The sequence below is a fragment of the Rutidosis leptorrhynchoides genome, chromosome 6, assembly GCF_046630445.1.
Source record: "Rutidosis leptorrhynchoides isolate AG116_Rl617_1_P2 chromosome 6, CSIRO_AGI_Rlap_v1, whole genome shotgun sequence".
Taxonomy (NCBI): Eukaryota; Viridiplantae; Streptophyta; class Magnoliopsida; order Asterales; family Asteraceae; genus Rutidosis; species Rutidosis leptorrhynchoides.
In genome coordinates this window covers 25,578,880-25,592,522 of record NC_092338.1, presented here as the reverse complement: position 1 = coordinate 25,592,522, position 13,643 = coordinate 25,578,880, and the positions used below count along the sequence as shown (strand labels likewise).

General features: G+C 36.3%; 5 protein-coding genes across 5 annotated transcripts; 3 read left to right on the top strand and 2 right to left on the bottom strand.

The window, feature by feature from the left end:
- The first annotated feature begins 286 nt into the window (after window positions 1-286).
- LOC139853492 (albumin-8-like) lies at window positions 287-1,248 on the top strand. Its single transcript, XM_071842884.1, has 2 exons — window positions 287-488; window positions 1,019-1,248. The coding sequence occupies exons 1-2, from the start codon at window positions 287-289 to the stop codon at window positions 1,246-1,248; spliced, it is 432 nt and encodes a 143-aa protein (XP_071698985.1).
- LOC139853491 (COBRA-like protein 10) lies at window positions 1,245-4,075 on the bottom strand. Its single transcript, XM_071842882.1, has 3 exons — window positions 3,531-4,075; window positions 1,650-3,021; window positions 1,245-1,338 (listed from the first exon to the last, which is right to left on the bottom strand). Exons 1-3 carry the CDS (start codon window positions 4,072-4,074, stop codon window positions 1,245-1,247), a joined length of 2,010 nt encoding a protein of 669 aa, XP_071698983.1. The 5' UTR covers window position 4,075.
- A 645-nt stretch (window positions 4,076-4,720) lies between these two features.
- On the bottom strand, window positions 4,721-5,892 carry LOC139853490 (DDRGK domain-containing protein 1-like; the record flags this gene model as incomplete). Its single annotated transcript, XM_071842881.1, is given in 6 exon segments — window positions 4,721-4,922; window positions 4,924-4,979; window positions 4,982-5,074; window positions 5,297-5,319; window positions 5,321-5,328; window positions 5,836-5,892. Coding segments are annotated over 6 exon segments (288 nt in total), but the record flags the coding sequence as incomplete, so codon positions are not given.
- A 1,563-nt stretch (window positions 5,893-7,455) lies between these two features.
- Window positions 7,456-10,740, top strand: LOC139853489 (uncharacterized). Its single transcript, XM_071842880.1, has 7 exons — window positions 7,456-7,581; window positions 7,679-7,791; window positions 7,856-7,934; window positions 8,082-8,110; window positions 8,782-8,875; window positions 9,500-9,589; window positions 9,688-10,740. Exons 1-7 carry the CDS (start codon window positions 7,456-7,458, stop codon window positions 9,787-9,789), a joined length of 633 nt encoding a protein of 210 aa, XP_071698981.1. The 3' UTR covers window positions 9,790-10,740.
- A 1,293-nt stretch (window positions 10,741-12,033) lies between these two features.
- On the top strand, window positions 12,034-12,546 carry LOC139853487 (uncharacterized). Its single transcript, XM_071842879.1, has one exon. It carries the CDS (start codon window positions 12,034-12,036, stop codon window positions 12,544-12,546), a length of 513 nt encoding a protein of 170 aa, XP_071698980.1.
- Window positions 12,547-13,643: the final 1,097 nt, after the last annotated feature.

The following is a 13,643-nucleotide window of genomic DNA, read 5'->3' as shown; positions in this document are numbered from 1 at the left end:
ATGCACCATTATTAGAATTGAGGTCAGGAGAAACACATTAACACAGGCGTCGTCCCACAAGACACAACAGTTACAAACTAAAGCAAAGTTACAAATGGGTTTATGGTCCACACTACGTACGTGTTACTAACTTTCTTCGACCTTCAACAAATGGATTTAAATAAATTCACACGTACTCACCATGCAATCCTTCAAACCCCCTATAAATACACCATATATCTCTTATACCAATTACACATCAAAAACTAATTACCAAATCCATCAAAATACTCACATATATAATACAATGGCAAGGTTTTCACTTGTTGCACTTCTCGCCTTTGTAGCCATTGCGGTAGTCGCTGAGGCCTCAGCCAAAACCGTCACCATCACAACCGTCGACGAGAACCCCTTTGGCAGAAGATCAACTGGATCCGGCTGCAGTCAGCAGATGATGGACCCGCAGATGCTCAATGACTGCAGGATGTACCTCATGTCGACTACACAAGGTCCGTTCACACCACCACTTATATATGTTACTATTATTCGTATGAGAAATTATATACAGACCCAAGATTTTCGTTTAAAGCTTGGCGTCAACCATATATCTAACGCTTGAAACCCGCAATGACTCTGGACTGCCCGCAAAGCGGGTAGTCGCCTTGAGATTAGTCGGCTCGTAAAGCGGGTCGGAAAATCAGTTATACAAAATAATGGACCTTTTTTGAAAATAGAAATGCTAGCTAGGCAGGGGCGGAACATTTAAGGGACATGAAGGGGCACCCGCCCCATCTGAATTTCAAAAAAAAAAAAAAGTTTACACTATTTTTTTTACTACTGGTATAAAATTCTCCGTAATATTTATATTAGTGTTTAACCCTGTCAATGAAAAATACGGAGTATTAGGTTTGGGCAGCCGCCTCAGTGGTCGGGTTAAAGTTCCGCCACTGTAGCTAGGATTAGTTGAATATAGTTTCTCTATTATTATGTATACTAATACTAGTAGTTACTCATTAATATTAATGTTGCATGTACACAGGAAGAAGACAAGGGTCACGTAGAACAGAACCACAGCAGCAGATGCAAATGTGCTGCAATCAGCTGAGGATGATGCAGGAACCAGAATGCATGTGTGAGGGCTTGAAGATGATGATGAACACACAGATGCAACAACATATGATGGGTCAGATGATGCGCATGGCTATGAACCTCCCCATGGAATGTGGTCTCATGAACCAACCCTGCCAAATGCAAGCTGTCTTGATCTAAACACGCCTAGGCTGTTTAAGCCAATATGAATCCGTATCGAATAAAATGAGACTCAATAACACACCATCGTGTGTATCAAATGTAATCGATCTAGTACACCATATCGTGTGTCTCATTAATAAATAAATTATGATCTTACTCCTTATGTTCTGTTTTCACCATTACCCCAATTACCCCATTAACTAAAACTTAAAACTATAAAGAGTAAAAAACTACTGACATCAGCAATAACGTCATGTTGACACCGTCATCCATTGCACATTAGTAATACTAGTAAAAAAGAACATGGACACTACAGGTTAGAAAATAATTCACATCATCTAATTTCTACAAATTACATTCTTTGTGTCATTGAAGGAATATTTAAATTAATCACAATATATGTTAAAAACGCAACAAACCCTGCCCGAAACAACCCGATAGACGATCGACAACTTCCAGCAGAACGTTTCGGTAGTTTCTTAGGCAATGCACATTCTTCTCCGTTAAACAACACCTTCGATGGAAAACCATCTCCGTTAGCTACTCGTATTTTAGGTGTGTTTTTCTTCAAAAACGATAGTACCGATTGTTGCTTTCCTGGTACTGCGGGTTCCCCTGGTTTCGACCCGTTTGTTAACGCCACCAAATAGTTTAAACCAGGCAACCCCTGCAAGAAAATAGTCTTGTTCACCTTCGGTAACTTTGTTCCGTTGAACGAGTAAACATTTTGGAACCCAACAAATGCTTTTTTTAACTGCACAGCCAAAAACCAATCCTCAAACGGCCTCGGGTCCCAGTTAAATATCGTCACCCGGGCTGTCCACCCGGTTTTATAGTCACTATCGACGTGCCAGTTTATACTAACCGGACAATTATCGGGACACGGTAACTTTTTTGGTAAATCTAAATGCTTGATTTTAGCCCATGCTTTTGCTTTAGTTGTCCTGTTCGCAAACGGAACCAAAAGTGCTTCCGCAGGAAGAGGTAACGCGGCGGCATCCTCGTCGCATTTTCTCGTGTTTACGTTTTCGCATCCACACGCGCAAGTGTTGCACGGGACAACGGATTCGGCGTAGTAAGCGGAAAACGAAACACAACATTTTGCCATTTTTGGTTTCGGTTTTGTTATATTACAAGTTATTTGATAACTTGCTATAGCTGAAACAGTAGCTTCGATGCCAGTTGGGTCGGGTGTTTCAGTCGGGTCGACACGAACGGGTTGTCCACATTTGTAATGCGGGTTAACAAACCCTTCGATTTTCCAGTTTTGCGGTGGATTGATAGCAGTTCGGTTTAAATCAGGAGGCAGTTTGAAAACATTCATTTGGAAGACCGATTTGGCTTTCGTTTCGTTCATTATTTTCGAAAGGATGTTTCCATTTTTGCAACAAAATGGTAATTTCCCGATTTTTTCATCGTCTTTCATGGTTGGCGGGAGGTCGGAAATTACGGGCGTTTTCTGACAGTTTATGACTTTTGAGAAATCGAAGTCTTGATAGTATTGACCGGCTGCACTATAGAGGCATTCGGCGGGTTCTTTTTTACGAGGGAAAGCACCACGTAGGTCGTATATGAACTCGTTTCTCATCCATTCGAAGGTTAATTTCCAGTGATCGAGGCGCCCAAGTGGATGGTTGTTTTCGATGGTGACCTCAGCTTGATAATTCCCTTTATTCGCTTGTATTACGTCGTATATGATGGACAGGTCGGCTTCTCTGCGGGGGAAGAATTTGAGTAACTTTTTTTTTTGCTTAAACTTGGGATCTTTGGTGCAACATACATGCATTGATTCTGTTTCATGAAGGAAAAAAAAAAAAAAAACAGAAAGAACAAAGTTTAGACTATTTCTAGATGCAGGAAACTTCTCATGTTTTCGAAGAATTTATCTAAGAAACCCTAGGTGTTGTTTGTTTATGTCTTATGTCTGCACACCCACAAACGTTTATACCCCATTAATTTTAGATAAAATATGTCATATGCAAACTCGCAAACTTAGAAATATATACTTCTTACTCCTGCAAACAGGATTAAGTTATTTAAGTTATTTTGCATACATATAGACAAACAATCTTTCAGTATTCAGCATATAACACATCTTCTCTACAGACCATCTGCAGATCTTAAGACAAAAACATCTTAAAACAAACATCACCCTAGTATTAGTATTGAAAAGTTGTCTTTCGCAACACTAATGTATGTAAATAGATCTGTTAGATTGTACTATTTACGCAGTAGTATTTTGTTCTAGTGGTTTCTCACTTGAAAGTGGTAAGAAAACTAAATGATTCAGAAACACATACTTGCTTTGGTTGTTGCTTTGGGACATTTAAAGCCTTCGTTTTCGAGCTTAATGTTTGTAGGCATAACATTGCCGCCGAGCTTCACCCCAAACATGGTTCCCTTGATCTTAACCTTAGCCGACATCTGAGTCAAGTCACCTGCGGTGTCAATAGCGGTCTTCAAATCCGCCTGTGGATATCCGGTCAGGTGAGTTCCGTTCTTCTCCACCTTCATAGGAAAACTGTCACCGTTAAGAATCGTTGCACCTTCCGTTGACACCAAGATCTCGTCGTGTTGGAAACCGATAAATGCTTGCCATGATTTTAACTCGGTGGCGCCAGTGTTGACGAGCGTTAACTGAGACTTGAAAGCCCACGATTGTGCGGTGGCGTTTTTGAGATGTGGGTATTCTTTCTCTCGTGTATCGAAATTGTATTGTAAAAAGATTCCGTTACAATTTTCGGCTTCCTTTGGTAGAGTGATTTGAGGTTGATCTCCATCATCTTGAGCATTACAAATTTGAAATATAAACAACAGAAGCCATGATATCCATGACACTCTCATATCCTTGGCAATTAAGAAGCGAGATTCGAGAAGTTGATGGTTTGAGTCATTACGTGTGTTAGTGATGACTGATTTGTACGAGTGACGAGTAATGAGGGACGGGGAGAATGGTGGTGTTGTGGCAGAGATGACATCACCGGCGGTCCGGTTCCGTTAAAGGCAGATGCCAAGAAGTGGGCAAGGAACTTCCATAGGGACTTGTAGTCTTTACTTCCTTCGCGAAGGTGGAGTCTAAAAAAATGGTTCATCTGCCGGAGTGAAGAAACAAAGGGTTGTTAAAAATAGAAAGTTGAAAATGAGACGTTTTCAGCTCATTCTCTTCCCCTGTTTCCACGCCAAATTAGGAAAGAGATCTGAAAAAATTCTACAGTACTCCTTGGTATGTTTATCCTAAAAATTTGCTGTACCAGAAACGAAAAAAAAATAAATTTTGGTATATTATTGAAGTCAAATGTTTACTTGGTAATTAATGAAAGAGTATCCATTAACAATGCGACAAAGTATACATTTTTAATTTTGTCTCTTAAAAGAATTAGTGGACCTCTTTAGCTTAAATTTTGGGAAAATTACTTTCGTTACATATATAATTAAGTACTGCATCCTTAATTTCTTATAATAGTTTCTACAGATTTAAAAGCTTAACGGGTATTTAAACAATGTGATTAAACTATTTGTAACACCAAAAAAGGAACTCATGAAGAATGCACAAGTAAACTGTTATGAATCCTATTCGCTAATTTCGTGTCTGGGTATGTTTCACAAACTCTATGACTTGAAACAAAAGGACGTACAGTGGATCAAGCAACTGTGATGTCATCTAGAATAGCTAAGTCTTCAACATACAAATTGTTTGGGTTCTAAATCTGTGAACTGGTTCGATTGGCTTACAAGATGTGCAATGCTGACCCTTGACGCTTGATATAGTCTGACACTGCCTGCATTTCTTCGTGAGAGATGTATATGTACTTTCCTCTATCATTCGTGACACCAGATAATCTCCCTGCATAAAGGAAGGACAAAAATCAAATTATACATAGTTAAACACCATGTTTGTGCTTATGTAGGTTATAAAGAACACTAGATATCAAAGGAGAACTAAAACAAGAGTGAAGTTACATGATTCCTTTAGTTTTTATATCGGACTTTTTGATGGACACGAGACAATTGTTACCGTATATGATTTAAGCCAAATAAAAGAAACAATATGTGAGAGTCAACATACCCATATCTTCCAGTGATGTGATACATACAGTCCTGTAGTGTTAAACAAGATAAAATAAGGATCACCCAAGCCTGTAAGAGTTGGTACCATTTTAAACAAGGGAGGTTTAAAACTATCTAACAGAGATGGCAATATGGGTGGGACAGGAGGGCTGGACAACAGTTTAAAACAAGTAAGGTTAAGTATGGAAAAAAAAATCTAAACAAGCCAGGCCTGTTCACTCCAAACACTATTTTAAATTAGAATCAATGTGTCAAATACGATTATAAATCTAACTTTCAAGTTAAGTTTAGAATATTTAAGTAATAAAAAAATACACTTTGGACAACTTCCAACCCGTTTGGCCTGCTTTGACCAATTAAAAATAGAACATAACCCTGATTGGCCCATCATAAGTAGAGCGGTAGAAATTTCCACCTCTAGTCCTAAACTATCAACTCTAGGGCATAAACAGATATAAAAATCAGAATATAGATGAGCCACTCCAAAAAGAACATAAATTTTTTTAGATTGGAGAAAGAATAATGAGCAAGGAGCACCTGAGTCCGTAGCTTGAATTCAGTAGCAAGATCTTCCAAAGGAACACATTTCTGTTTCTGTTGACAAAGCAATGCATCTATTAAGCTGAAGGTTCCTTCCATTTTTATTGCTAGGGGTAATAACATTTGATGAAAAGATGATTATGGGCCACAGTCCAAATCTTAATATACTCAACAAAATCAAAGGTAGAGGTAGCCATTTTCGATCCATTTACTTGCATATGGGTCAATTAAGATTTATTTTTCTCCATTCAAAGTTTCAAACCATCCCAAAATAGCCTAGTGCTTAGGCTCCTGATATCCTCATCGCAACTCTTAAGTTCAAACCTCACTAGCAGCATATCTTGAGGTGGCCAACAGTCACAGGATAACCCAGTTAAGCCACCAAGATGGCTAAATTTGAATAGAAGTACTCACATTCCCCGAGTAGCCTGAACCTCATCTGTTTATCCGTTTTTATGTTTCTTCCTTCCTTTCTTCTTTGATGCCTTTGCATTGTAATATTCCCCTTCAACAGCTTCCTCTTCACTTCCATCTTCAGTTTCTACTTTAACTCAAAACAGTATTAGTAACCACATATAATATTACAAACACTGCTAGAGATGTTAACTGTATGAAATTGTCAATAAGAGATACGGAGTACTATGTAATAAAAGGTTGCAAGTACAGTAGCACAGCACAAACCTTCTACAGTTTGAGGAGCAGAAGACGTGCTGGCTGCAGATGTTTGCTGTCTACGCATCCTACTACGAGTACCAGGTGGGCGTGCAACAGTCTCTCTCTGCTGAACCTGCTTACAATTTAAAATCATAAAAATCAAATGCTCTACCTCAAAAGTTTAATCTGGATGTCTTTCAAATTGCATGTTTAAGTGTTTATCCACTTATTGCATTTCACAGTAAATAATTACTTAATCTGACCAATACTAAACGAGTTTTTTAAAACCCTAACCTGTGGTTGTTCTTCATGTTCGCCATGAGACGACGAAACCTGACTGCGTCTCCACAGGCAAATCGGAATTAACGCAACAATAAGAAGCATTCAAATGATTGCCACAAATACATCCTCCATTTGGTCCGTTCATATATATATCTACAAATTAAAGTCCACTTAGTTTCCGTAGAATCAACAGTAACCGGTGGTACATTCATTTGAATCAGTTAACTAATCAAATTAAACTACAGTAAACTTCATCATCAATCACGGAATTATAATTAAGTAATTACAAGTTGTGAAGCATAAGAAAATAAATAATCCTAAGAAAAACATAAATTATAGATTATGAAGAATAAACGGACGATAAAAATTACAAACCCCACCATGATACGATCACAGCAAATGAAGCTATTAGCATTAGAAGGATATGCAATTGAGTGTTGGTTTTGTCCTTTTGATTACGAGCTTCTGCAAAGGTTTCGCCCAACTTCACAGAAACGTGTTCGGGTAACTAATGTGTGGCATGTGAATCCACTTCAATATCTATGGGTAACTAATAAATAATAGTGGCTAGAGAGAGCAAATATGCCACTTTGAGATGGAGTAAAAAAAAAATTGGTGCCGGATAGGAAAGAGAAGATGGCTCGAGAGCTTGGGTTGCAGCCGAGATGATTGTGGCCAATAATGATTGAGGCACGATTGCAGTCATTCATTGTTCAACTCCACTCAGAATTAGGCGTGCTTGATAGAATCGTTCACAAAAATAAAAACCAGCATCGAAGAAGCTCGTATTTCCAGTACTTATCGAAGGTATAGTTATATTGTTAGGTTATCAGTAAACCTAGGCCATGATTTCAGTGAATTGCAGATAGGTTTAGTACACGTGTTATTTTTCTTGCTATTGTAGGTTAAAAGAGACTGTAAACTTCTTCAATCGACTAATTTGTTCGAACTAGTTAACTCGTGTTTTCGAGTTATTAACGATGATCGAACTAAGCAAAAGGTGCAGATATTGGAAAGGTATGGAATTGTAGCTTTGTTGAATTCAAGTTTATTTGTTTATTTATGTAATAATTTTTCGCAGTTTGAAGAGAAGAAAATGTGATGGTGGCAAATATAATTTTCTGATGCGACTTCAGAGTGCTGCACGTCTACTTTCGAAGGTGACTAGTATGATTTGAGTAAAATTCATCTTTTTAAGTCCTGTGATTGTTACCTGAAGTTAAACATGTATGTTATCGATTGTTTTTATATAGCATTCAAATCATAGAGTAAACATATCTAGTCTGTTTTTTTTTTTCTGCGTGCAGATGAATGAACCAATGCTGAAGGCTGCTATGTATCCTTTCTCTTGTATATACAATAGTTTGTTTTGGTTTTTATTCGTTAGGTTTTTGTTTATATTTAATCTTTGCTTGTCTAGCATACATGCTTCATCATAGTGTGTTGTCATCTCTATTGTTGGTACGATACTTAGGAACGTCTTCCAGGTTGGGTAACACGTCAGAACATGGTAAGTTTCAAATGGGTTGTTTTTACTACGTATAAAAACGGGTTGGGTTGACTGTACTTGACAGACAAACATTTTAGGCTATATTTTTTAAAAGGCAAACTCCCACACATAACATGAATATATACAAATAAGTCCACCCTGGACTTGTACCCACAACCTCTTAGGCTATTTTGTTATAAGTAGCTAACAAGTTAGTATCGTTTGCAGAACTTTGTTGTTACAATATTATATAGTATGATATATTAATAAAAAAAATTAGGATAAAACTATACTTTGGGTGCTTTTAACCCGTGTGATTCATTCTGCTTTTAGAAACCTCAACTGAATTTGAGCAATTCAATTGTAAGCGGGCTTATGGGCAAGAAGTGCCACTTGTAATACAATTTTCTTTTACTCAAGTTAGAACTTCATAATATTTTTTCTTCTTCTGGTTTAATTTGGATTATGCATTGTCTTTAATTACCTATTTCCGCTGTTTATCTCCTTGACATTGACAGAGAGATATCTAATTTGCTTGCTGGATCCTTTTTTGTGGGATTTTGTATGACTGTGTTGGCTTTGCTTGCACGCCTTCGAGTTTTGACTCAACAAGTAACGGCTACTTTAATATATATTGAGTTTTATTGTCATTGTGATCATTATTGTGATATACGCAATTGATCTAAAAAGATAATGTAATGTCCAAAGTTTACCAATAAAGGAAATATCACTTTTTCAGTCACCCAAAGAAGACACTTATTTTAATTTTTTGACTGAAATGCTTATTTTGTCAAAGATCTTATCACCTGATTTTTTTTTAAAAATTGATTATCGAAAGGACATGATTGGCTTTTATGTTTCCAAGAGGTCTACATTTTTGCATTATCACCACACACGTAACTTTCAATATCACGATTCCCCGTCTTCTATATACGGGTTTGTCACTTCAATTTTGGATCCCTAAGTGACCGTGCTGCTGATCTGCAAATGTTTTAAACCATCATTTGTGTTATAAAGTGTGTACAAATGCTAGACATCACCTTTAAGGCTTTAATTGGCCTAAATTTAAAGAAGAGTATTTGTCCAAATAATCCTTTTTAGACGAAGTTAGATATAATGTTCGTTTTTGGGTGACGAAAAAGGTGGCATTCATTCTTTTGGTAAACTTCGGACCTTACATTACCTTTTTTGGCCATTTGCCCTTATAATATTAAGCTTATTTCATTTTCCGAACAGATATTGGTCGACGTTGTTTCAGTTTTCAACATGGTTTCCTCTGTATCCCTAAAGCAGCAGTCAATGAAACTAAATCAACGAGGAATCGAGGTATGTTTTCACTTCTATTAAGTTATACGGAGTATTATTCTTGGCTTTATCCTGTTAATATAGGCTTACAACCGTCTTTCTACTTAAATAATTTCTAGGTCTTCAGGGAACATTACCACAAAATTGAAGAAGCTATTTTTTTGGAGTGTGTATGGGAAACTGATAGGTTTATTTTACTTGAGAGCAAGAGTGAACCTTAAAGCAAAAATCCATAGACAATAACGGGTGACGTTAGGTTTGTGTTAGACCACACCTAACGGCGCGTCAGAATCCATCCGCCAGTCTATGTGGCGGAAACTAATGAGGCGTTAGTTGGTGACGAAAAAAATGTCAGTCGGTATTTTGACAGGATGGAGATTAGCCATGAGTTTTGGATTCAACCAATCAGATATTTTATGCTTGTTATTTAAATTATTATTTCTTTCACCCAATTTTCAATCAGAGTTTACCTCATCACCCTACCCAACATTTGACACAAAAACTGACACTAACAGTTAAAAAATGTCAGAAACTGACATTGCTGATTAGGCAGATTGCACTTTTTGGACAAAAAGTGCATAAACTACCCGTGATATCACCGACACCATTAGAAATGGTCTTATTTGCATAGTAACGTGACCAAATTTTCTTCAGGGCTATAAACTGTTACCTGAAACTTAATTACGTAAAATGTTTTTATGCAATTAACGTACATATGTCTCATTGGTCGTTCATTGTTTACATTCGGAGGACAAAAACTCGCGATATCCATGATTTGTTTTTCTAGACAATAATCCGGAGGATGACAAGACATCTGTAGAAGACACTGTTACCATCCGCACATATAATCTTTATCAAAATGTAGAAATGTAGATTGCTTGAGCCAATGAAAACACCTTTTTTTCCCCATGTGTAAGTAGATATGAAGTTCCATATTTGTGATGATGTATTATCACAAATCAAAGTGATAGTATTCTATCTGATAAATGCATCTTTATCAGAACACACTATACATTAACTTCATAAAGATTAAATTTCGGTGAAGTAGTTATTATTATGGATCTTAGTTAAGCAGTACTGCAGTTATAGTCTACTTAATGTTTTTTGGTCAAGTTTTTAATGACTTCGATGCAAAGTCAAAGTGGAGCTTTTCTAGTGAAACATTGCATTAATTCATGGGTCCTACTCTTTATTTTAAGATATCAAATGGGTATTATTAAATTTTAAATTATTATTATATAGTTTAAACCAGCAAAGTAATAGAGTCAAGGAAAGTAACAGGAAAGACTATTATGAGACAGAAATAACACAAAAACAAATCAGTATTTTGAAATCTTGAGTGCTGTGGTTTCCCTTTCCCATATAATATAATATTCAAATATTCAATATTTCATGCCGGATCTTGTCTACATTTTACTTCCATACTTCCCACTCTGGTCTGCACACACCCACACACACACATCTTCTTTTTTCAGTTATATCACTACAACTTGAAAAGTCAAGAACTTTGTGATCAAGAACTCATTTGGAGCTTCTATACTAGTGGGTAATTGTTCTTAATCTTCATTTTATGATTACTGTTTTATTTATTGTTTTTTGTTGTTTTATAGATGATTAGCTGTTGAAAGTCTGTTACATGCATCATCTGATTTGATGAACATTTTACTAAAATTGTTTTTTTAATTTAATTTCACAACATAAGTATTAAGGAATCACTCAATTAACCTGCATATAAAATGTGTTTTGGATCATGTTAAACAAAGTTTTTTACTGCTGTACTTACCTTTATTTGTCCTAGAAAAGCTTTGTATTAAGGGTGAAAAAACTTGATATTTCATACTCAAAAAGCGTTGTTCTAAATACCATTAATTGAATGTTAGGTGGTCGAGTAAACCTTTCGATTATGTGAGCTTAAGAGAACAAGATTTATAGTACTAATACTATTTTTGATATAATGACTGTAGTAATCACCATATTACCTTGTGTTGTTGATACACTTAGAATGAATGATTATTGCCATATTATGAAAATTCATAATCATTGACACAAGGTATAACATATGATTAAAGTACAATAGTTTTGGAGAAAAGGAAGCCTAACAATTATAGAAAATTGCATTTCAAAACTACTAAAACAAGTTTGAATACAACTTGGCATGCAAGATCTTTTACGCAATTAAAATGCTACAAAACACTACTTTCGGCCCAGTCGTCTTTGGCTACTTTGAATGTTAGTAGTTGTTTATTTTGTGGTTCTTATTTATATGGTAAGAGGAGACAATAAAGCTTTGATGTAGATGGGATGCATATAAGGCCATACTTAATTGCATTCATGATTTGAATAGAGTGAGGTATTTATATTTCTGATAAAGATGAGTCTTGCACTTCATATGCATTACTGATTACTTTCATTTACTTGTAGTGTAGTTAATCTTGAAACTAAAAAATCGAGATAGACGATAAATCATGGTTCAAACACTTGAAGCGATCAAAGGTGGTGGTGGATCCATCAAAGTTGGAACCACTGGCACCATTAACGCACTAATGTCAAGGGAACTGAAGTCGGATAAAGTTGCATCTCCAAGAGCGGTCCCATTCGTACCAAAATCTCCAAAACGAGCCTTGGAACCTAATGTTACTACTACAAGTACAATTGTAACAAATCCCAAGGAAAAGTTACAAGCCGATGAAGCAAGCACCAGTTGCAGTAACAACGATAGCAAAATAATTGAGAAACATGCTAGCGTTCCTCAAAAAACGAAGCACCATCATGCTAGAAAAGATAGCAGGAATCCTTTTCTTCGTTCTGATAGTACGTCGGTTGATGAAAATGGAACTCCTAGTAGGAAGAATCACAAGAAGAGGTCGTGTATGGTTGAAATAGTCGACGTAAAATGTGGAGTTCCTACAAATCCAATAACAAATCGGTTGAAGAAACTCACTTTCTTGAAGCTTTCTGAAACAAACAGCGTGAAGTAAAACGTGCAGGTTCAGCTTTAAATTTTCAAATCATCTAATGAACAAGGATGTATCGATATGATTTAGATTCCATGTATGGAATAATGGAATTTTGTTGACTACTCATTTCTTCTTTAATCATGCATAACTATTGAAACTACTTGTGTTGAAGGAAACTCAAAGGAATTATATGAAACATGCATCATGCATGTCAAGTTGTGAGAAATTCATTTTCTTGAATCTTTCTAAAGCCAATTGTAAAAGTAGTCAAGTGAAGTGTAGGGTTGTTAACGAGTTGAGCTTATCGAGTATGCATAATAATTAATAAAAGCTCGTTGATCTAGTGATCCGAGCTCAAATCGACTGGATTACATCCCTATATAATTGCGTTAGCATAAGGCATTAAGGTAGATGACACTTGTTTCATTTCTTAATATGCTTTACCAGGTAAATAATTCAAAGTATGGGATAAAAGGATTTTATTGACTACTTGTGTGGAAGGAAAATCATTGTAAAGATAAGAAAACATGTCATGTGGAATTGTGAATATATACTATTAAGTCAATAATGTTTTGTCCATGACAACTAAGTTCGCTTTGGCTAATATATAGTTTGTCAGTTATCCTTTTTTTGCCTGACTATCAGAAGCTGTGTAGAAAGTTACAAGCTTGTATCTTTCCCGGTCTGTTTATTTTTAGCTTAATTGGGATTAATGTTTTCAAGAGATTATTCGCCCACCTTGTTTACTTTTGACTTAATCTTTTTGACCATCTTGCCAGGGAGCATTATGATTAATCCAAAAAAAGGGCTGTTGTCCCCGTATGGCATTTGCTTTCCACCTTTACCCTCACAATTTCATCTTCACCACTTTTAAAGAAAACTTGACCAAATAAAAATAACAACCAAAAAATTATTCTTCATCTTCAAACGATCATACAAAAAATCTAAACCTGATTGAAGACCTTGGACAGCGGATGTCGTCGCTTGCTCCTCCGGTCTCCGTCACGTCACTTGTTCCTTCGGTCGCCGTCACTTGCTCCTCCAGTAGCCGTCACGTGCTCCTCTGTTGAAGTTATTATATATGAGGATGATGATTAAACTTTGATTATGGTTTGGAA